We start from the raw sequence: 22,659 nt of genomic DNA, 5'->3' as shown, positions 1-22,659 counted from the left end.
GGGGTCTCTTAATCGAGAGAACGAACAAGCGAGATTCGTTTTACATGAATGAGAAAGAAGGCAGTCGTTCTGCGAGCGCTGAATGGTGACACCACGGACAAAAGTTCGGATAGCTAGAGCTTTCTATAGCGTTGTAGCTACCGGAGGGTTTGGTCGGTGGTGAACTACGAGGGGACGGAACTAGTGTCGCGGTTTATTTCTATATAAACGTCTTTCAGTTGGCGTTGTTTTATGTCTATTCTGTTTTTAAGCTGAGCTTCTGAGAGTAACATCACTCAGGCTTTTCTATCATTTTATTTAGCTTCGATAACATCTCATTCAGCCAATAGAGTCTGTCATAGGAAGTTATGGTAGTGACGTCACTGAAGTAAGTAACGTTAAGCTTAGCGCCTTGCGCTTTTCGGAAGCCGGCATGCGTCGAGGGCTTTTTACGTCTAATTAGCTGAGACGGATGTTGCTTCGCTGAACTCAGTCTCGCTTCGTAACGTTTGTCGAAACAGGTTAATCCAGTGAAATATTAGCTTTTCTGAGTTTTTATAATTTGAAGTATGCCGACTTCAGTATATAGTTGATATGCTTCATCCTGAAATAGTCGATCAGTAAAAATTGTTGTGTGTGTATGCATGTGCGTGGTGTTAGTCATTCTACCTAATCAATACCTACTAAGACTAACTATCCCGGTTGTTGATATGATGTCGTACTGATAGTCATGGCATTGCATTGTATAAAAAAAACTGTCTCGCTGAGCCTCAGCAAAACAGCTTTCATTTAAATTACTCTGATTATTTGGTGTTGAAAATGCGAATATTCTTATAGGTAACCATTTGATACAACTAAATCAAATCGTAGGTTAATAGTAGAGGCTTTTGTGAACGGGTTTGTGATTACAGCAGATCTGCTCAGTTTCCCTGTGCCCACGTCTAACTACAAGGATTTAACAATCCTACGAACTGAGTTCCGTATTTTATTCCGTAGGACCTCCAGTGCCTGAAGTAAGAGAGGGCACCTCGCACAGTAGCGGCTTGGTCCAACTTGCGTATAGAAATTCACTGCAAAGAGGGTTAGAGATTCACATATAATGACACACCAGTATATTTTCTTAGGTAATACTGAGGAGGCGTACGATTAAGGCGAGGCATGGAGTTCTTTCTACGCTTGCCATTCGCTAATATCATATTGCTTCTACTGTAGCACTGGCATCAAGGACTATTACTTGTAGAGGCACGCCAACAGCGCTAGCTGGTAGTTAATTCTCTTCTAGGAAACCTTTGGGTGCTGCTAGAACAATTGACAAGAGCAACACTTTTTCTCGACTTGAAAGATGGGACAATAGTAAGAAGCGGCTCAATCTGCTTGGGGCCCTTTCATACTCTCACGGGCAGATTCTTAACAGCTCGTGGGAATAGGGAAAAAGCTAGCGACGAAGCGTTCAAACGGTGGAACCGTCCATACCATGTACTTGTTTAAAATAAGGATGCTTCCTCTTGGTTTTGATCCAGCCATTATATCTAATGTTGGTCCTTCTATTTGGTAACATACCATCATAGTCGTGTAAAATATGCCTATAATAGACATAACTATAGAGAGACTCGCAGACTTACAGACGTCTTTCTTCTACGTGAACCATAGCAAAATGCAGTAATTCGTTCGTTGCATCCACTTAAAACTACCTTCGTAGATCGCTGTCAATCGACATAGTCGAGACCGACAGAACGGCGTTGTTTCGTGGAATATCATACGTAGCAAAAGAACGCACCTACTTCATTCTTCCGTCTTTGGTACGCATTACCATCTGCGGACAGATCTAGGCCATCTGCACATAGGTACAATGGTTGCTAACCGTATGGTAAAATATTGGGCTTCCGTTGTATGCAGTTCCATTCCTGAACTAAAGCTATTGTCGTAAATAAATAATGGGTTGTCTGCGCGTGTTGATTAACCCACCATTAATTAGCCAGCCATGTAACCCATTTTTGGCTTGGTTATGAGACTCATTCTTTACGTATAGCACTATTTGTCACGATGTCATTAGAGTTGATCGATTTCGCACAGCTAGATAATTCGGATTTGTCGGATTGCAGTATAAAATAATAACAATAACAACACCGACAAGGATAAGAAGTGCGGATAAAGTTGGCCAAAGGCAGCATCCGCGCCCGGCGCTGACGCACTAGCTCCACTAACGCACTTTAGGCTGTATTCGCTGCAAGGAAGAGTAGGTGGATAGCTATGTACAGCGGTAGCTTTATACGAGAGTTTACCAAGGCCATTGAAGTATTTAGTAGCAAGTGAGACGGTTGCTAAAAATGCGTAACCTGGTAAGGATATATGAACGTGAGAATACATCTTCTGATCTTCGCGTCGTCAAGGTTACCCAACCAGTAAGATAGCGAGCGGGCCAAACGTGCAAGACGGTAGTGGGCGTTCAGTATGGACCCTAGGTACTATGTCCACATGGGTGCCTCTTATTAAGTGGTGAATCTCCGGCGTGTGCCGGCAAGAACTGTATTTTGTCTCACAGGTTTGAAAAAGAGCTACACGAGTAGGGCGTATTGCGCGTCGTGCGTCCTGTCTGCATACTAACGCCTACACAGGCCAGTAATTATATTAGGATGTTTACAAAGAGGAATCGCTGCTGGTAGCAGTTTAGGTGTAACTAACGAGATTATTTGAACTTCACTACTTTAAGTAATGCAGTTCAGCTGTAAAGCTGAATTTAAAATTAGAAGTGAGAGTTCAATTTTGCTTTAGGGCAGGAATCGGCAAGACTTTAACAATGTTTAACTTTACAACGCACTGGTTTGGTGGCACAGTGCCGCAGAGTAGTTAATCGTATGGGCTAAATAGTACAACAAAAGAGCATGGTAGGATTGAGTATAACCCTAGATTGAAATCAATGAATGACAACAAATCAGCAGCACATATGCTGATTGATTTAAAAAGATTCAGATTATTGTATGTCGATTATAACCAGATCATTTTATTTCTATCTCCGGTTAAAGCGTGCCCCATGCCGGGAACAATTGTCTCGTAGTGACGGCTAAGTCCAACGTAATGCGAAAAATCTCTTCGCTCCTCTTGCGTTACGGGAAATTTCGAAAAACTTCGCCTACTCGCAAGTCTCAAGTGGACCTAACTCGTGAGTATACAAAAGAAGGGGAAGAATCGTTATATTTTCACTTTTTCTCTTTCTCATGTAGAAGAAAGGGAAATTTCAAGCGGTGTCTTGAAAACGCTGCTATCACTGGTATCATCATGTCTACCGTTAGTGCCACTGAATGGCTGCGGCATGCTTGGCGCCAACTATATCAGCTCATCAAAATCATCGTCGCCATAAACTAAAATTAGAGCTTTGTAGAGCAGAGTCACGCTAATCTCTAAATATTGTTTCCACGCCTGGCCCTTGTTCCTCTCAGCAGCTATGCTAGCGAAAGAACCGTCATATTTTTTTGGGCAAAGCAATCTGTCTGCCGACAGCTTGTGCGTTGACTAGTTTAAACTGTGAAGTAGGGCATCATGAGAGCCCTCGGGTCTCGGTCTCGAGTAACGGGCATACTTGTGGCAGGTTAGTTCTAATAGTGTTTACTAGCTTGTGAGCTTAGGCATGAAATCACTTTAGTTCGTTTCTTGGGCCTGGTGGTGCTAGCCAGGATATGAAGCGAATGGAAAAAAACAGGAATGATTATTTATGCGGTCCACCTATTCTTCTCGCATTGATGTACTACAGCTACAGCATACATGGTTAGGCTGGGTTGTCAATTCACCGGAAGGGACTTGTTGCCTTGCCTACACTGGGAGAAAAAAGGGTGCAGAGCTTGGACACGAATTAAAGGGGCCATATATACACCAGACCATAACCTTTCACCCATATGCTAGTACCAATGACATCATCCGTGATGGATATTTTGGCTGTCAACTGAGGACCCTATATGAACCCTGTGGTCTGAAAAGAGCGCTTCAAAGATATAAAAACGTGGTCTGGCCTTGTGATCTGCTCGTGATGTCATAGGCGGTCAGAAGGGGCGCCATCCGGGGGCATTACCGCGGGACGTTTGACCCCCTGAAAACCTACGAGCTATGACGGTTCGCCGAACAAGATGGCTGCAGGAATATTTCTTCGATCCTATTCGCGGCTCCGGTGCATTCAACGGTTACACTGTTGGGTGTGGCTATGTGGGGAGCACGCGACTCCGGCCAAGGACCTCTAGCAGCTCGGGAAGGCAATGCCGGAGGACATGAGTTCTGTTCACTTTGAACCACCCCACCGCAACCCCCAATAATGACGATGCCCGCAAGCCGATTGAGTATGCTTCGTCTGAAGGTAGTTGGTTCATATATTATTATATTAGGACATCAAAGTGAGGCCGTAAAAGCAAAAAAGGTTTAAGGGTTTCACTTTTTTTTTAATGTTTGACCGGATTATTTTAGTGAAAATGTGTCCTGTCTTTCGATACAATTGCCTTTCATCTGTACGTTACACATCCTTATTGGCAGAGTCTTAAAGCAATTCAACGCTCCTGTTAGAGCTAATGCTAGATTTATACGCATTTGTCTAGCTGGTTAGTTGATGTGTTACTCTCATAAACTTGCATTTAAGATACCTGTTATGAAAAGGTACAATTATGACATCGTTGATGGCTGGCAGCTACGTTTAGTCATGTATGGATGGTTATTATTAATGCCAATAATAATATGAACTCAAATATGGCAAACTATCCGATACGCGGTTGTTGTATAACAGAGGCTAAGCGGCACCAATGGTTCTGCCGGTCGTTTCGAGCTGGGACTAGACTGGTACCCTTCAGTACTGGTTTTCCTCGATCCCATCAAGCTGGAAGGTACTCGACGATCTGTAACCGTTTCGGTGAATTCTACGTATTTGCTTCCACCGCTCATAGACAGATCCATTATTAATGCCCGTCCTTGAAGCCATTGTTTAGCTCATTCTTGTCTGTTGTTAGCCTGCGGAAACAAAGATTAGCAATAACGTGAAAACACCAAGGCCTCGCAATACGTCTAAAGATAATAATAAGGCAAGAGAGAAAGAGAAAATGTATGTTTAGACTAAGTGTTGTCGTATGGCAATGTAGTAAAAACCCGAACTGCTTGAAATTCAGTAGCGTGTGCAAGCTAATCGTGCAGACACTTTTTTCGATAGGTGAAATTTCGCATCCACACTGAGTTCTACACATTCGTAGATATTTGTCGTGAAGCTTGGCATCGATCAGACGTTTCACTGCGTACGTACAATGATAGTCAATGCCGCCTGCTGCTGACACTGAAGAGCAAAGCACGATAGTCAAAGATGTCTATATACAGTGACAACTACATACCCCAAATCGACGGCCATCTTCCTTAGATGCTGTAGGCTACTTGACATATGCTGTAAATTGTTGCCTAATAATGATTTCCTAAAGTGGGTTGTCTTGATTTGATTGGTGATTATTTCTTCGAGTAGCAATAATCATAATAAGCGTGATAGGAGTGAACATCGGCATCTATGTTGAATAAATAGTAATGAGTACTCGATACTGGAGAAGATGACCAACCTCCCTCTTCATTGTTATCTTTCTTATCGAAGTACTCTATCTAAATTATTGCACTTCGAAATAGAATATAGGCTTACAACAGAACCGATTCCACGCAAATTTAAGTTCTCAAGCACAGCATAGCCATGACATCATGAACCCCGTATACCCTCGGCTTGTTCAACAACACCAAACTATTTAATTAAGGTTATTGCTTTAACTACGAATCAACTTGTTGTGCATCTGCCCTGAATCTTGTTGCATTGCAGACATTTTGGATGAATTGCGTGCCTGTACGAAAAGAGTTTATTGTTGCAACCTGATTGTTCTTCATATGCCGAACGGACCGAGCCGCTTGAAGTGCCCCGATCGAAGTTGAGGTAAAGGGTTTAGGAACAGCGCGACGACGGAGATCCCGAGTCGGCAGAACACCGGGGGCCTCGAGCGCGCTCAGCCGCAAAATGACGACAGACATTTCGATACGATGGGACCCTGCGTCTAATCAGCCGCAGGATGGTGTTGAGGACTACGATTACGACGGGGGCAACTCCTCCTCGAGGCTCTTCGAACGCCAGCGAATTAAAGCGCTCGCTGAAGAGCGTGAGGTTGTACAGACGAAAACGTTCTGCAAATGGGTCAACTCGCATCTCGTGCGAGCAAACTGCCGCATCTCTGATCTCATGATTGATATGCGGGACGGAAAGATGCTCATCAAGCTACTCGAGATCTTGTCAGGCGAGCGTCTGCCACGACCCACCAAAGGTAAGATGAAGATTCATTGTCTGGAGAACGTTGAAAAAGCACTGCAATTTCTAAAAGATCAGCGGGTGCAGTTTGAGAACTTGGGCGCACACGACGTGGTCGACGGCAATCCACGCCTGACTCTCGGTCTTATCTGGACCATCATTCTACGGTTCCAAATTCAAGACATCACTATCGAACAGGTCGACAACCAAGAGACAAAGTCAGCCAAGGATGCCCTTCTACTTTGGTGCCAGATGAAGACCGCAGGCTATCCAAATGTGAACGTCAGAAATTTCACCACCTCGTGGCGAGATGGCCTAGCATTTAATGCTCTTATCCATAAACATCGATCGGATCTTATTCATTTTGACAAATTGTCGAAATCAAATGCCATCTACAACTTGAATAACGCGTTTAATGTAGCCGAAGACAAGCTTGGTCTGACGAAGCTGCTTGATGCTGAAGACGTGTTTGTGGAGCAGCCTGATGAGAAGTCTATTATAACCTACGTGGTAACCTATTACCACTATTTCTCGAAGATGAAGCAGGATACCGTACATGGACGTCGTATCGGTAAAGCAGTTGGTAATGCCATGGAAAATGAAGACCTTATCGACAAATACGAAAGGCTTACCTCCGATTTGCTCAGGTGTGTACATTAACTGTGCTTATAATCATTATTACAGGGGATATCCACTAAGTAATTTGTATGATCGTTTTATATTAATAGAAATATATTTAATATTGATAACAATTGGTCCCAAACAAACAAACCGAGATATCGTCGTCTTGAAACAATAGTAACAGAACGATATTTGCCCATATTTTGTTGTAGGTGGATCGAACAGACGATCGCCATTCTCGGCGATCGAAACTTTGCCAACTCCCTCCAAGGCGTCCAACAGCAGCTGGCCCAGTTCAGCCAGTATCGCACTGCTGAAAAGCCCAGCAAGTTTATCGAGAAAAGCAACCTTGAGGTACTCCTGTTCACGATACAGAGTAAGATGCGGGCCAATAATCAAAAGCCCTATCTGGCTAAGGAGGGCAAAATGATCTCTGACATCAATAAAGCCTGGGAGCAGCTAGAGAAGGCAGAGCACGAGCGCGAATTAGCGCTCCGAGAGGAGCTTATTCGTCAGGAGAAGCTCGAACAACTTGCGGCCCGATTCGACCGTAAGGCCGGCATGCGAGAAACATGGCTCAGTGAGAATCAGAGACTCGTGTCGCAGGATAACTTTGGTGGAGATCTCGCTTCGGTCGAGGCTGCTGCTAAGAAACATGAAGCCATCGAAACCGATATTCTCGCTTACGAGGAGCGTGTCCAGGCTGTTGTCGCGGTTGCGCAAGAGCTTGAGGCCGAAAACTATCATGATATTGATCGTATCAACGCACGTAAGAACAACGTTCTGCGATTATGGAACTTCCTACTTGAATTACTGCGCGCTCGCCGGCAACGCCTTCAAGCCTGCATCGGTCTGCAGCAGACATTCCAGGAAATTCTCTACATTTTGGACGCGATGGAGGACCTCAAAAAGTCTCTAACCACTACTGATCTAGGAAAGCACCTTATGAGTGTACAAGATCTCCTCCAGAAGCATTCGCTTGTCGAGGCCGACATCAACGTGCTAGGAGAACGCGTCCGCTCTGTGGTAAACAATTGCCAACGTTTCCTTGGTGACCAGGAGGGCGATTTTCGTCCCGCGGAGCCCGACCAGGTACAGAAGCGTATCAATCATCTGGAGAGTGCCTATTCTGAGCTGATGCAGCTGGCCTTGCAGCGCCGTCAACAACTCGAGCAAAGCAAGCGTCTTTGCCAATTCTTCTGGGACATGGCCGAGGAGGAAGCGTGGATCAAGGAGAAAGAGCAGATTCTTTCTTCCATGGAGATTGGTCACGATCTCCACATGGTCCACCTACTGATTAGTAAGAACAAGGCGATGGAGAACGAGCTCGCTATGCATGAACAGCAGCTAGTTAATTGCATCCAGTCCGGCAAGGAACTCATCGCTGAGCAGCCGCCAGGCCAAACTGACAAAATCGAACAGCGAATCCAACAGGTTCAAGACTCGTGGGATAAGCTCAAGGAACTTGAAGCACTTCGTGCCAAACGACTCAACCAGGCAGTGGCCTATCACCAGTTCTTCACTGACGCGGACGACGTCGACACATGGATGTTGGATACGTTGCGTGTCGTTTCATCTGAAGACGTTGGTCGGGATGAGGCTAATGTGCAATCGCTTCTGAAGAAGCACAAGGACGTCAACGATGACCTGAAAAAATACACTGCCGTTATCGACCAACTACACCAACAGGCTGGCCAGCTTGGCGAGCAGTACCGCGAGTCGCCTGAGGTGCTCGAGAGACTCGGTAGCATCGATCGTCGTTACAAGGAACTGCTCGAGCTCGCTCAGCTGCGGAAGCAGCGGCTGCTCGACGCCCTCTCACTCTACAAGCTTTTCAACGAAGCCGATGGTGTTGAGCAGTGGATCGTCGAGAAGGAGAAGATGCTCCAGAGCATGCGCATGACAAAGGACATGGAGGACCTCGAGGTAATGAAGCACCGCTTCCAGGGTTTCCAGGGTGAGATGAACAACAATGCGTCACGTGTGGCTGTTGTCAAGCAGCTGGCTAAGCAGCTGCTACAAGTGGAGCACCCGAACTCACACGAAATTCAGCAGCGCCAGAACCAGCTCAACCATCAATGGGGAGTCTTGCGCCAGATGGCCGAGAAGAAGCGCGACGAGATTGACCAGGCTCATGGCACACAGACGTTCTATATCGAGTGTCGCGAGACCATTACCTGGATAGAGGAGAAGACCAAACTCATCCAGGCTACCGAGGACCTGGGCGACGATCTTACTGGTATTATGACGCTACAGAGGCGACTCAGCGGCATGGAGCGCGATCTTGGTGCCATACAGGCAAAGCTGGACTCGCTCGACAAGGAAGCCGACAGGATCAAGGCTGATCAGTCCGAGGAGGCGCAAACTATTCAAGAAAAAATTGTCCAGATCCAACATACCTGGGAGCAGCTCACCCAACTGGTAAGTAGATTAGCTGCATCTACAAGAGCGTTCTCTTGATACTCAACGTTTGTATACATATCGGAAATCCAGTATTACTAATTTCCGAGTAATTTTCGTTGCATATAAATTTCATGTTCATTAATATGCCTGACTTTTCGTTTGCACTTCAGCTCAAAGAGCGTGACGCCAAGCTGGAGGAGGCCGGCGACCTACACCGCTTTCTCCGCGACCTGGACCACTTCCAGGCATGGCTTACAAAAACGCAAACAGACATTGCCTCCGAAGAGATACCCTCCGATGTTACACAGGCCGAAAGACTGCTCTCGCAGCACCAGGCAATCCGCGATGAGATTGATAACTACACCGAGGATTATCACAAGATGATGGAGTACGGTGAACGCATCACCCAGGGTCAAACTGACGATCCGCAATACATGTTCCTGCGAGAACGTCTCAAGGCATTGCAGGACGGCTGGAACGAGCTCAAACAGATGTGGGAGAACCGTCAACATCTACTAACGCAAAACGTACACTTGCAAATTTTCCTTCGAGACGCTCGCCAAGCCGACATCCTGCTCAACCAGCAAGACAATGCACTGGCCAAAGAAGAAACGCCAGCCAATCTCGAGCAGGTAGAGAACATGCTTAAGCGGCATGAGACACTGCTTACCACGATGGACGCCAATGATGAGAAGATTAATGGTGTTGTGCAGTACGGCCGTTCTCTCTGTAATGAGCGGCACTATGGCGCAGATAAAATCGCGAAGAAGTGCGACGAGCTCATCAAGAGACGCGATCAGAACCGCCAGAAAGCAGCCCAGAAGATGGACAGAATCAAGGATCAACTTAGCCTGCAGCAGATCCTTCAAGACTGCGAGGAGTTTGGAAGCTGGGTACAAGAGAAGAATATTTTCGCTCAGGATGAAACGTATAGGTCAGCGAAGACTGTGCACAGTAAATGGACTCGCCACCAAGCATTCGAAGCCGAGGTCCAATCTAATAAGGATCGCCTCTATCAAGTAGAACAAGCTGCAAAAGCTTTGCTTGCTGAAAAACCCGAATTAGCTCCTATAATCGAACCGAAGCTTGCCGAACTAAACTCGCAGTTTGAAAATCTCGAGGAAACTACCCGCGACAAGGGCGTTAAACTATTCGACGCTAATCGGCAAGTCCTTTATGAACAAACTTGCGATGATATCGACACTTGGATCACCGATCTCGAGAACCAGGTGCTTACCGCCGAAACCGGGCAGGATCTGACCTCGGTAAATCTGATCCTACAGAGACAGCAGGCTATTGAAGACCAGATGGCGCAGAAGGCCAGACAGGTGGATGAATTAGAAAACCAGGCCGACTACCTGCAAAAGATGGATCCCGAAAAGACCGACGAGATTAAAGCTAAGAAAGCCCAAGTCGAGGAGAGATTCGCGAAGCTCAAGCAACCACTTATCGAGCGGAAGCAACAGATTCTCCGCAAAAAAGAGGCATTCCAGTTCCGGCGTGACATCGAAGATGAGAAGCTGTGGATCGCTGAGAAGATGCCTCTGGCCACCAGCGATGATCTGGGCAATTCGCTTTTCTCCGTTCAGATGCTCAAGAAAAAGCAGCAGAGCTTAAAGAATGAAATCGATAACCATCAGCCTCGAATCGATACGATCGTCTCAAACGGTCGAAAACTCATTGGTGAAGGTCACGAGGACTCGGCGGAGTTCGAAGGACTTATTGAGGAACTTTTGCAGCGATGGAGGGAACTCCAGGACGCTATCGAAAAACGCAAGCAGAGGCTGCTCGAATCAGAGAAGGCTCAACAATACTATTTTGATGCGTGCGAAGCTGAGGTCTGGATGAGCGAACAGGAGCTGTACATGATGGTTGAAGATAAGGGCAAGGATGAGATCAGTGCACACAATCTCATGAAGAAACAGGCCAACCTTGAACAGGCAGTTGAAGATTACGCAGCGACAGTTCGTGCGCTCGGAGAGACGGCGTCGCGGTTGATTGCCGAAAAGCACCCGCAGTCTGAACAGATTGCGGTAAGACAATCGAAGGTAGACAAGTTATATGCTGGCCTTAAAGATCTGGCCGGAGAGCGACGAGGTAAACTTAACGAGGCCCTGAAGCTGTTCGGTTTGAGTAGGGACATCGACGACCTAATGCAATGGATCGCAGAACGCGAGGTTGTTGCCGGCTCTCAGGAACTGGGTCAAGATTACGAACACGTGACCAACCTCAGGGAACGTTTCAAGGCCTTTCGGGATGAGACCCTCGCCAGCGGTAACGAAAGAGTGGATAAAGCTAACGTTCAATGCGACCAGCAAATTAATCAGGGCCACTCAGACAGCGCAACGATTGCGCAATGGAAAGACTCGGTCAATGAGGCATGGGCCGACCTCCAAGAACTCATGGAGACCCGATCACAGGTTCTCAAGGCTTTCTGGGAGCTGCACAAGTGGTTCCACGACTGCCGTGATGTGCTGAGCCGTATCGTAGAGAAGCAGCAGTGCCTGTCGGATGAGCTGGGCCGGGACGCGATCTCGGTGCAGCGGCTGCAGAGGAGGCATCTGAACTTCGAGAACGACCTGCAAACCCTTGGCTCCAACGTACAACAGATTCAGGCCGAGGGGGCGCGGCTCCAAGCGGCGTTTGCGGGCGAGAGAGAGCGCGAGATTGTTGCCAGAGAGCACGAAGTTGCACAGGCGTGGCAAAAGCTGCTTAGCATGTGCGAAGCGAGACGAGGTAAGAAACGACGGCTGAGAGCTTAGACCCCCTTAGAGTTAGTCCAGGTTCGAATTTTTGATCCTTCAGCAGGAATACTTGTTTAATCCTTTCTTGGACAGCTTAATCCCTATAAATTTTTGATATTGAGCCTCGCGCTCAAATGGGTCTTTGAAAGAGTTCTAAAAGCGGGAGGTACCGAGATGTGTTGCAGAGGACACAGCTGAAAGTCAATTATAAGGGATGTTTTTTGGGCCCTTTGAGCCCTAGAGGCGCCTAGGGTAGTTACGGAAAGAAAACAAGAAAGGGAAATGTTTTTGTTTGTGTACAGTTTAGGCAAGCCTTCATAAACCGAGAACTATAGGTCGTGTGATCTGTCAGGGTGCCCTTTAAACGTTGTCGACGGTGCTAATGATGTGGTGTCTTCGTAAAACAGCGAAGAACTGAGACGTGTTCGTTTGTTCTAGGCAAACTATCGGATACCGGAGACCTGTTTAGGTTCCTGCACATGTGTCGTGACCTTCAGCTTTGGATGGAGGATATTGTCAGACAGATGAACACGTCAGAGAAACCAAGGTACTTGTGATTAGCATTTTGTTTAGTAATATCACACGATCCATTAATATTAAACGGTAGTAACGCAAACCAGCCAATAATCTGTAATGCTTTGTATGATGTGCTGTCAGTAAGGTGGACAATTCGACTCCTTAGCCGCAGGTCTTGAATTAAACTATTATTATTTATGTTTTATTGGTTAAATTCCGACTAATAGGGACGTATCGGGTGTGGAGCTGCTGATGAACAACCACCAGAGTTTGAAGGCGGAGATCGACGCGCGCGAAGACAACATGCAAGCTTGCGTTACACTTGGGCAGGAGCTGCTCGCCAGGAACCACTATGCCTCGGGAGAGGTATACAAGCCGGTTCCTACCCACAGCATTATATATTGAATGTTACATTATTATAAAATAATTGGAAAAAATTAATCAAAGCTGTTCATCAATGGATAATGAACCATCGTTCGCTTTGCAGATTAAGGAGAAGCTGTTGGCCCTGACCAATCAACGATCAGCAATGATGGATCGATGGGAAGAACGCTGGGAGCACTTGCAGCTCAGTAAGTGTCGTTAGGTAGTGGCGACAGCGACCGTAACAACACACCTTACGTCTCCCTTGACCAGTAATGTCAAGTCTAGGGGTCATAAAGTCAATGTGTTAGTGATACAGAAAACCGGATGTCCGACAAACGATGGAAAGAAACATTGCATATAGTACTTCACCTCAAAGGCTGACACTCCACAATGTAGGTCCGCCCTTTGCGGATTTCGGCGGGAGAACGGGAAGGGTCAACTTAAACCGTGGACTTCTTCCTCGATGACCCTCGTAGTAATATCTCACGGCGCAGATTCGGGTTGATTCACTACAGAGGGTATAGACCCACAAGTTTAAACATTGTCTCAGGCTCAGGCGACAGCTCAGGCGGCAGCGAGGCTGGTATTCTTACCCGGTCCTGCATAAGTCAAGCCTCGAACCTGAACACTCGCAAAAGCATTCCTACGGAGACCTTTTCGATAAGAAGGGGCTTTCCAGGGCCGGAAATTGTAACTAGGCACGCCAAGCCAACGTCGGCCAAAAGAAATTCATTATAATGAATGACTTTAGTACAAAATATAACTTAACGAACATAGCAAGAAAAAAGAAAACAAACAAATATTGAGTTTCGGAAGGGATTTCGGTAGTGAATCAGGTCTTATATGCCTTGCATAATAGTAACATTCAATTTGAAGGTTAAACCCGGTTTGTTATTCACTGACAGTTCTTGAGGTGTACCAGTTTGCTCGAGACGCCGCAGTGGCGGAAGCGTGGCTGATAGCACAAGAACCATACCTGCTCAGCCGGGAGTTGGGCCATACAATCGATGAAGTCGACCAACTCATAAAGAAACACGAATCGTTCGAGAAATCCGCGGCTGCCCAAGAAGAGCGCTTCACTGCCCTTGAACGATTGACAACGGTACGTCTCTGTGGCATTTTTATATATAAAGTGTAAAACTGGACTGGGGTTCATAAACGATTAAAGCTGGGCGTTCATTGTACACACGATTCTTCTAGAGCTGTTCAAGGAGTGTTCGTATCTAGGTAATAATTCGAAACTGCCGTCCCGACAAGCGAAAACGATTATGAAGCTGGATTTTTGAAAATAAAATCGTCGTATTGCAGGTTTAAGTCGATTTTAAGGACTCAAGTTGAGGCTATCTTATTATCTAGCTATGGCAATAAGCGATCATTTTTAATATAAGTTGGACATAGTTTATGCATTTCCAACTATAATATACGTATATCATACTGAGGCTGAAATTACTTTGGTTGATTGATTTGATATGAAGCCGGAGGTTCTACATTACACCGGGTCGCTCTTCGACTATGTGGCATTCCGTGAGCTTGATATGCATATGAAGCGGTCGAGCTATTACAACGTCGGAAACGTAAATACCCTGCGTGAATGACAACATTATTAATGCTACTAAAGGGCACCGCAACGATCAGTACTATCTGCTGACGGGCTATCGAATGCTTACTTGAAAATTATTCATAACTATTCGTTGTCGTGCCGATAAGCCTCGTTCAAGGGGTCAGAGACGAGTAAAGTTGCCCCGAGATGCGGTGCTGGAGCGGACAACTTTAGGACAACTTGCGAATAGTAACAGAAATTGTTATAATATTATTAACACTCCAGTTGCAGTAAGAGCATCATTTATTCATATCACCACAACTCTTCGTTGTTCAAGTAAAAAAAAAAGTTATATTACTAATCATCTTTCAGGCCTCCTCCCAGTTCGTTGCTGAAACTATTTAGAAGTTCCGTGTGCGGTGTTGTGTGACTAATGAATTATTTAGACAACTGCTTACCGGTAGTATGAATAAGATTTCTGACCTCACGATCGTTTGGCGAAAGCAGTATCACTATTAACGCTGTCGTCATCTTTGGCGCTTGAACATTGGCCGAGTTCTTTCAAATATTCACCCAAACCCACTGTTAGAAAGCGTTTCTATAGGTGCTGGCAAATCAGATATGCGCTAAGGATTAATTTCCCGCAAAAAATTTCCTTCGTCTTGCTATGAGCATTAGTGGCAAGCAATGGAGGGCATCAACTATAGCCCCTTTCACAGAGCAGCTTTAGAGATAATTCAGCTTATTGTTTGTCAGATTTGATACGCATTGTGAACAAAACACTAACGTTATCAATGAAAAAATCTTGTCCATTATCGGACGTTTGCAGTTTGAGTTGAAGGAGCAGAGGCGACTACAAGAAGATCGAGACCGACGACTGCGTGAAGAGCAACGCGAGGCCGAAGAACGAGCCGCCGCTGAAAAAGCCCGTGCCGAGAAGGTAATGACTTTGTGCTATTTGATTTCCCGGAAGACAACGCCAACGTATGGTATAAAGAGGATGGTATTGCTCACTACTTGTTATGTGATAGAGTAGAACTAATATAATGTGCATATATTAGAATAATTTGTTTATAATATAACTAACTAACGGCATACTAATATTATCATAGACGCAGTATTTGCACGAAACTTCAGGTATGATAGAATTAGGGAAAGAAGTCCTTTAATATTAGTTTTCAGTCGTTAAAGATAACATTGTTACTATCCTCTTTAGGATACCACGGATGCTGCGAAAGCTCGCGCCGCCGAGCAGGCGAAGCTGGAACAGCGAGTCGCGGCAGCCTCTCTCGGAGCGACCGCGGGCACTGCTGGAAGTCAGGATGAGTACCTTCAAGAGGGCGCGTTGATGCGTAAACAGGAATGGGAATCAACAACAAAGAAAGCTGCAAACCGTTCATGGGAAAAGGTCTACCTAGGCCTAAAGGCCAGCCCGGCTGTCCAGCAAATAGGTTGCTATAAGGACGCCAAACACATGAAGGCTGAACCGTTCAACTATTTCAAGGGTGAGCAGCCGATCGTTCTAACACAGGCCTCCGTCGAAGTTGCGTCGGACTACAAAAAGAAGAAGCACGTATTCCGTCTGAAGTAAGTGTGCCTCTGCGTGAACTTATTCGAGCTAAGCTGCTGATTAACATAACTATTTACTGGGAAGAAATTGATGAAATAAGTTCGATAAGAAAACACAAACTAATTAAATTTTGTAACATTTCTAGCAGGTTTGCTTTCTGAGCATCCGTGGTCGTACATGGTTTACACGTCGTAGATAAAAAGAAAATCTTCGACAGTGGGTGGTCGGCACAATAATGATATAGCCTCCATAGAAACTTAAAATTTGTTTTACGGCATAGAGATTTCCGTCACAAGATATACATACGATTTCAATATCCTGTACTATGTTTTACGTCTTATAATGCGCGTTAAGAGTTTCGCTCGTCACAGCTTCTAGATTATTTTATCGCAATGAGCTATAACTTTGTAACACTTTTCCATAATTTCTCTTTTTCAAGGTGTCAGAACGGTGCAGAGTTCCTGTTCCAAGCAAAGGACGACGACGAGATGAACATCTGGCTTGGTAACCTCCGAAAAGCCATTTCGTTGTCTGGCGGATTTGGTGGGAGCTCTTCCAGCAAGTCGCAAACGATGCCCGCCGGGCAAAGTGCCGATGAGCAGCAACGCAAAAAGGGAGGTTTCCTCACATTCAAGCGCACGTAACTGTGCGAAACTCTCTTAAAGAACTAACACACTGCCCCGGAAGTTGAAGGAATAAGCTGAGAAAGTTATTAACGACGAATAGAGAAGAGTTCGAGTAAACGCCATTGACGACATATACACACACCAATAATTATGCTAATGATGAAGATTATAATAGAGGTAATTATTGAGAAACAGAATTATCTACGAAAATAGAGATGATAATGATAGACATAAGGAGAATCATGAATTGAGGACACACTGAACTAGCAGTGACTGCGTAAGTTGAATGATGGATCGCACCCGGCGTTAGAAGTCACAGCAAAAGAAATAGCGGTAGTGTCGCCGATACAACGCTGAGCATGACATGGTATAACTTTTTGGTCAGAATTATTGTAACTGGTTGTCCAAAACGGTACTGGTGGCTAAAAACCCTTTCTCTCCCATGTAACCAATCTATGCTATCCCGGTGCGTACTCCAGCAATGGAAATAGAATGCAATGTAAAACAAAACAGCCAGAGTTACGTGTCCCATTCCCTATCGCTGGGTCTCCGAAAATTGTTACACGCGTGTGATTGCATCACCACAACCCGGTACCGAAACAAGTGGACTAGCGAAGTTGATGAAACCATGGACCGATCGAGGTTTGCCGCCTTGAAAACGTTTATGGAGAAAATGTTCGTGTTGTCCATCGGTGCTGGGTGGGTAAAGCAGAAGAGGACGGACAAAAAGAAAATATCCCCAAAATAAAATGAAAAAATTGAATTATTACCATAGAACAGTAAGCCAGTAGAGAAAGAATACGTTCGAAAACGAGCGCCTACAAGAGAGTTTGAGAGCGAGATTTAAAGAAAAATAATGTAGCAAAACAACAACAAGACGCAAGCTACTAAAAGCACGCAACAATGGCGTATTGGCGGAAACTATGGGAAATACTTGCCTACATTTACAATATATATATATATATATATATATATATATATATATATAAGAGCAGTAACGATCCCAATATGAAGCATTGCTGATCACATGTGTCGACAGCCCTGTTAAAGAATGGTATACACCCAGTAACATGCACATAAAGTGACATAAAATACATTCGCAATTCTAATGATGATGATATAAATTAAAAAAGATGACCACGGATCCTTCGAAGAACTGACTAATTCACATCACCATTACATTATTACTACCAGCCCGGCCTTCTGAGGATTGCTGCACGCGCTTCTACCAGTGATAGAAATGGTGGTCTCTGCAAAGGATTAGTGGGAAGAATCATCCGTCAGTTGTCCGTTATCCGCGACCGACAAAAACATCAGAAACAGTTACTAACACAAGCTTACTTTTACGATGACAACACAGCCCGGTTTACTATTGTTTTTCTTTCAAAAGAGAACATTGTTTTAAAATTAACAATTTTACTACAGTTCGAAGTGACACGAAGCTTTTATCTTATTATTAAGATGAAAAAAAATCATTGAGGAATGGATTACGACCGCGATCATTTAGAAAATCAGCACAACGGTAATGGATATCGTTACCATTGAAGTCTGTGCTGCTGTATACTACGCATGCGTCGGAAATGCACACTGCAGCTATAAGCGTAACAATTCACGAACATATATATAGATGTTCTCTATAAAACATCTGGACATGGCGGGAAGTTGACGAAATTGTGGACAACGCTAAACACGGCTATATCTATTGTAGAAGGATAATTCGAATAGAACTATGCGTCGCATGCATGGCGCAGCGCGCGTGTGTAGGCGCGAATTTCGAAAAGAGGCAAATATCTATCTGGCGGATTTATCATAGATAGGTACGTTTGGTTGCAGGATGGTGACCGTTTAAAGAGAGCGCGTTCTTCGAACGCGATACGTACAGGGGTCCATTCTGTGCACCCTGACTAATAATGACAACATTATTGGCTTGCGGTATACAAGATTCGATTGAAACTGCCTTTCAATGTAGGCCACTACATTAAGACTGAATATATTTTTATTCCTATTACTATTATTTATGAGTATTATTAATCTTGTAATGAGAGTAATATTAATAAATCTGCTATTATTAGAATGACAACTTTGCTTCATAAATGGGCAAACGTAACGATGAGGCCGTGGTACTACGCCGACATTGGGCTTTTCTCGTGGCAAAGTTCGCTCGATTCAGCGGGTTAGAGTATGCGAACATTCTAACAACGACGAAACGTCAACGCGTCTTAATGTGACCCTGTTTTTCCTGTAGATTTGTGCAATCTAGAACGAGGACACTGCTACAAATCTCCAAAAACGAACCATTCACAACTACCACACAACAGCGTAATCTGAAAATTAGGCCAATCAACAACGTAATAACTCATATTAATTATATATATATATATATATATATATATATAAATAATTGAATAATATCTATTAGTGCCTTTTACAAGAATACTAGGGTAACCATTAACATCAACAGCAGTTTCCATTGCTTGAGAGAATCCCACATTGGTCACAAGCAAGCGCTTAAAAACAAACCATTAAAAGCAGCAGACGGAAAACCCATTCCACGTCAGCCAACTCGACATTTCTGTTACGCGTGAGGATAGTAATAGTTACGAGTCGAGACGTGGCTGATAAGGGTAAATCGACGAGCGGCAATAGAACACAGATGCCAAGAAAGTATAGCGAAATTGTTACGTATGCCATTTATATACATTGAAATAGAGAGAGAGAGGAGAGAGAGAGAGAGAGAGAATATATGAACACGGAAGCCATACAGAGAGAGTCGTAACATAGTACCACGATAACAGAAATGACAATATTCCCTTTCTCTCCCCGTAAAATGTGTCTGTTAATTAGCAGCTGATGAGCGCTTGCATAGATAAGGCTTTACCCACGAGAAAAATTTTTGATTTTCCGCGTAAGTTTAGTTCAGCTTGCCTCGAACTGCAGATACTAGAAGGCCAATATGACTAGGCCCACTGTTATTAGTAGTTTCTTGATGGCAGCAAAAAGATGCCGACTATCATTCCGCATACGTTCGCGATACGCCGCATCTGCCAGAAAAATAGTTTAGAATTTTATCTTTATGCGGTTTATTTAAGAATAAGCCTTATAAAGTAATTATGTGTATAACATTCAGTGAACACTGGCTGTACTCCGGCCCACAATAGAGTTGACAGAGAATGTCCTTCAATTTGCCTGACGGTGTCCTGGACCCAGTAGTGTTGTCGGAGATAGGATGTCGACAGTTCCGCTCGGTTAGGAAAAACTTCGATGTATGCTGCTCCTACCAAATTTTCCATTCTGGGTATTGTCAGCTGTGTGACTGTGTTCAAATATGACTGAATTATTCGGGCAAAAGATCAATCGGAGTCTTTCGTTCTTCGTTGAGGCCGAATCGAACCAGACCCCTAGCTCACATATGGTCAGGGGCCGATCATCACAGCAGGTCCCTCGGTCTGCACTGCCGTCCCATACAACCTGCGGTGAGACAGAAAGAGCACAGCAGAGAGCTAGCGCAAAAATTAAAAAAAAACGCTCCAGATTGATGGACCGCTTGGGTGACCCAACATTCTTTCCACTTGACATAATAAACGGCTAAAGAGATTCGTGCAGAATCTACAAAACTGACCGTTGTTTTTGCAAACAGGCCGTTGCTTAGAGCAATTTTCAGCATAAATTGACGTGATGGCAACAAATGACGTTAATTCTAAACGACAAAAGCGTAGAGTACACGTATGCACACAGATGCTTGATAACAAAGCGGGAATAACAATAACGGCATAATGAGTTGCAAAAAAAAAACAGTTAAGTGCGTATCGGGGTCTCGTTCTGAAGCATCTAACAAAGAAATACTGTATGCGGATAAAACTTTTACGGTTAGTGAACGAAGGCCTGAATATTAATCGCCTAAAATGTCACCTAACGCGCGCTAAGTTTGCGTCTGGGAAAGGCCCATGGAACCAATAAGATGAAAGTGCTTTACCTCATCAATAAACCGAATAGACAATAACTATATACGTACAACGATAGCAACAACCTTATAGCAAATCAAAGCCTACACAAATAAAGCAGATTTACTAAAATAGTATCAATACGTTATTATATCTTCCTCTACCGATAAAAATTGCTTTTAAATGTTATTACTATTTGTATTTATTCGTACAACAGCGTATTATATATATATATATATATATAATGAGAAACAAATTCGAATCAAGCACTTGATATTAGATATAAAAAGCATACTACTACCACTGCTGAGGATTATAATGTTGATTGTGTTAAACAGAGTAGAAATATTGTAAGGAAAATCGTGTCTATCCATGAAAAATGCTTAAGCAAAACATCAACACTGATATCACCCTAAATAATCAATTGCACGCGACATTTGTCTCGCGAAGTTAGCGGTATATATTGCTGAAGCCGAGGCAGCGCAACTCGAAGGCCATTTTGAGGTGCTACTGCGCGACAACACGCACGCCACGAAAAAATAATATGACGTGACAAACTGTGTCACGAAGCACAGACATATTGGCGCTTCATAGTCACCGAGCCAGAAAATATGACGTTTCTGCTGGCAGTAATAATGCTATATATAAAGCACCTACAGATAAAACTGTCTATACCGTTCATGCTATCGGAAAATATAGGCGCGCTAAGATCATTTAATGTCACTTATGTATACGAAGGATTATGACAATTTTTTCGCACAGGGAACACAAGTGAAGTACAATAATAAAATTAACAAATACGAAATGTTTATTGAGAGAATGACAAAAAAACGCGAGGCGGAACGCAAGACATCAACTCGATGTAAAGAAAACAGTAACAACAGTTATTAGTATTATAAAGCAAAAAAAAAAAAAAAAAGGAAAAATATTGCCTACCATTATAAAATACAAAACCATAGCGAGAGTATAATATTGTTATTAAACTAATAGTTAGTCAGAAACCAAACTTGAAGACTGGACTAATTCGGCAATCCTGGACGTCAGAATACACTGACCCCCGTGCGGAAACATCTCTGAGAAAAAGTAGGCCCTGGACCTAGCAACAAAAAAGCTATGATCGACATGCTACCCGTACGACATTTCTATCCGTTCTAACTCGTTTGCTTCCACCGTCCCACTTTGGACCGGTCGCAATTTGGTCCTGGAGACAAAACACTTCTGGAGGAAAAAAATTACTGATTCATCGTTCTGAAAACAGCACTTTTTCCAGTCTAATTCTCATTTTTTCGCTTATAACTGATATTCAGTCAGTCCATAACTCCAACATTACTAACGCCGTAACTTCAATGATGGAGTACATCATATATCCGTAATAGAGTAAAGCAGACGTCAGACCAAGTGATAAGCTTTCCTTCGCTCCCTGCCTTTTCTGTCAAATCATTGATTCGTAGCTGTTGTTGTTGTTTATGTCGGTATTACTGATGACTAATATATTATGGTAGTACGCTGCAAATGATCCATGTTAAGAACCTGTAATATTCCCAAATAATCTTGCGATAGATCGGGTGTTTTTTGTTCTGCTTATGATTGACTCCAGTCATTAGAGCTATAGTCTGTATAGAAAATGATCAGTCGGATATGATCGATCCTATAGATGATGACAGAGGCGCTGTTACAGCGTCAACTGACCGCTGTAAAACAAAGACAAAAACAGGTTACAGGCGAAGAAAACCGCGACTATAACGAAAATATGGAGACAACAGAGAGGTTAGAACACATTTTAAGACGTAGACTTATCAAAAGAACTTTATTTTTCTAGCTTTACATGTTTTCGTTGTTCTCAGTTCTACCAAAGATTTCCTCGTATCAGACATCCATTATACTGTAGTTTGTCGTTGAATGAATAGTATCGTTGAACACGGTGAATACGGTTAATGTGTTACATTAGTTTCCCCGTGGTCGTATCAGATAATACTAAAACGTCAGTCAGACCGTTGATTCTCGTCGAAATCGCTGCTTCTCTACGTTTGAGCACAACTAAATCATGATGGCTATATA

At 44.0% G+C, this 22,659-nt stretch overlaps 1 protein-coding gene across 12 annotated transcripts in view; it reads left to right on the top strand.

Annotated features, from left to right (window-relative positions):
• The window catches only part of beta-Spec (spectrin beta chain), a 36,728-nt gene extending 17,988 nt beyond the window's left edge, over positions 1-18,740 (top strand). For 8 of the 12 annotated variants that reach the window (XM_086992928.1, XM_022812613.2, XM_086992931.1 and 5 more), the window contains exons 2-12: positions 5,798-6,921; positions 7,108-9,316; positions 9,469-12,034; positions 12,481-12,589; positions 12,786-12,924; positions 13,046-13,130; positions 13,830-14,026; positions 14,400-14,498; positions 15,294-15,404; positions 15,681-16,051; positions 16,474-18,740. In XM_086992928.1, the coding sequence (XP_086849054.1) occupies positions 5,990-6,921; positions 7,108-9,316; positions 9,469-12,034; positions 12,481-12,589; positions 12,786-12,924; positions 13,046-13,130; positions 13,830-14,026; positions 14,400-14,498; positions 15,294-15,404; positions 15,681-16,051; positions 16,474-16,678 (7,023 nt within the window). In that variant the 5' untranslated portion in view covers positions 5,798-5,989 and the 3' untranslated portion in view covers positions 16,679-18,740. Of the gene's footprint in view, positions 1-3,002; positions 3,140-3,280; positions 3,566-4,009; positions 4,322-5,797; positions 6,922-7,107; positions 9,317-9,468; positions 12,035-12,480; positions 12,590-12,785; positions 12,925-13,045; positions 13,131-13,829; positions 14,027-14,399; positions 14,499-15,293; positions 15,405-15,680; positions 16,052-16,473 lie in introns of those variants that run through there. The other 4 variants (XM_022812609.2, XM_022812615.2, XM_086992929.1 and 1 more) reach the window with 4 other exon arrangements.
• Positions 18,741-22,659: the final 3,919 nt, after the last annotated feature.

This window comes from Varroa destructor, unplaced genomic scaffold (assembly GCF_002443255.2).
Source record: "Varroa destructor unplaced genomic scaffold, Vdes_3.0 BEIS01000006.1, whole genome shotgun sequence".
NCBI classification, from domain to species: domain Eukaryota; kingdom Metazoa; phylum Arthropoda; class Arachnida; order Mesostigmata; family Varroidae; genus Varroa; species Varroa destructor.
Note: the sequence above shows the minus strand (reverse complement) of the source record. Positions and strands in the feature narration are given on the sequence as shown.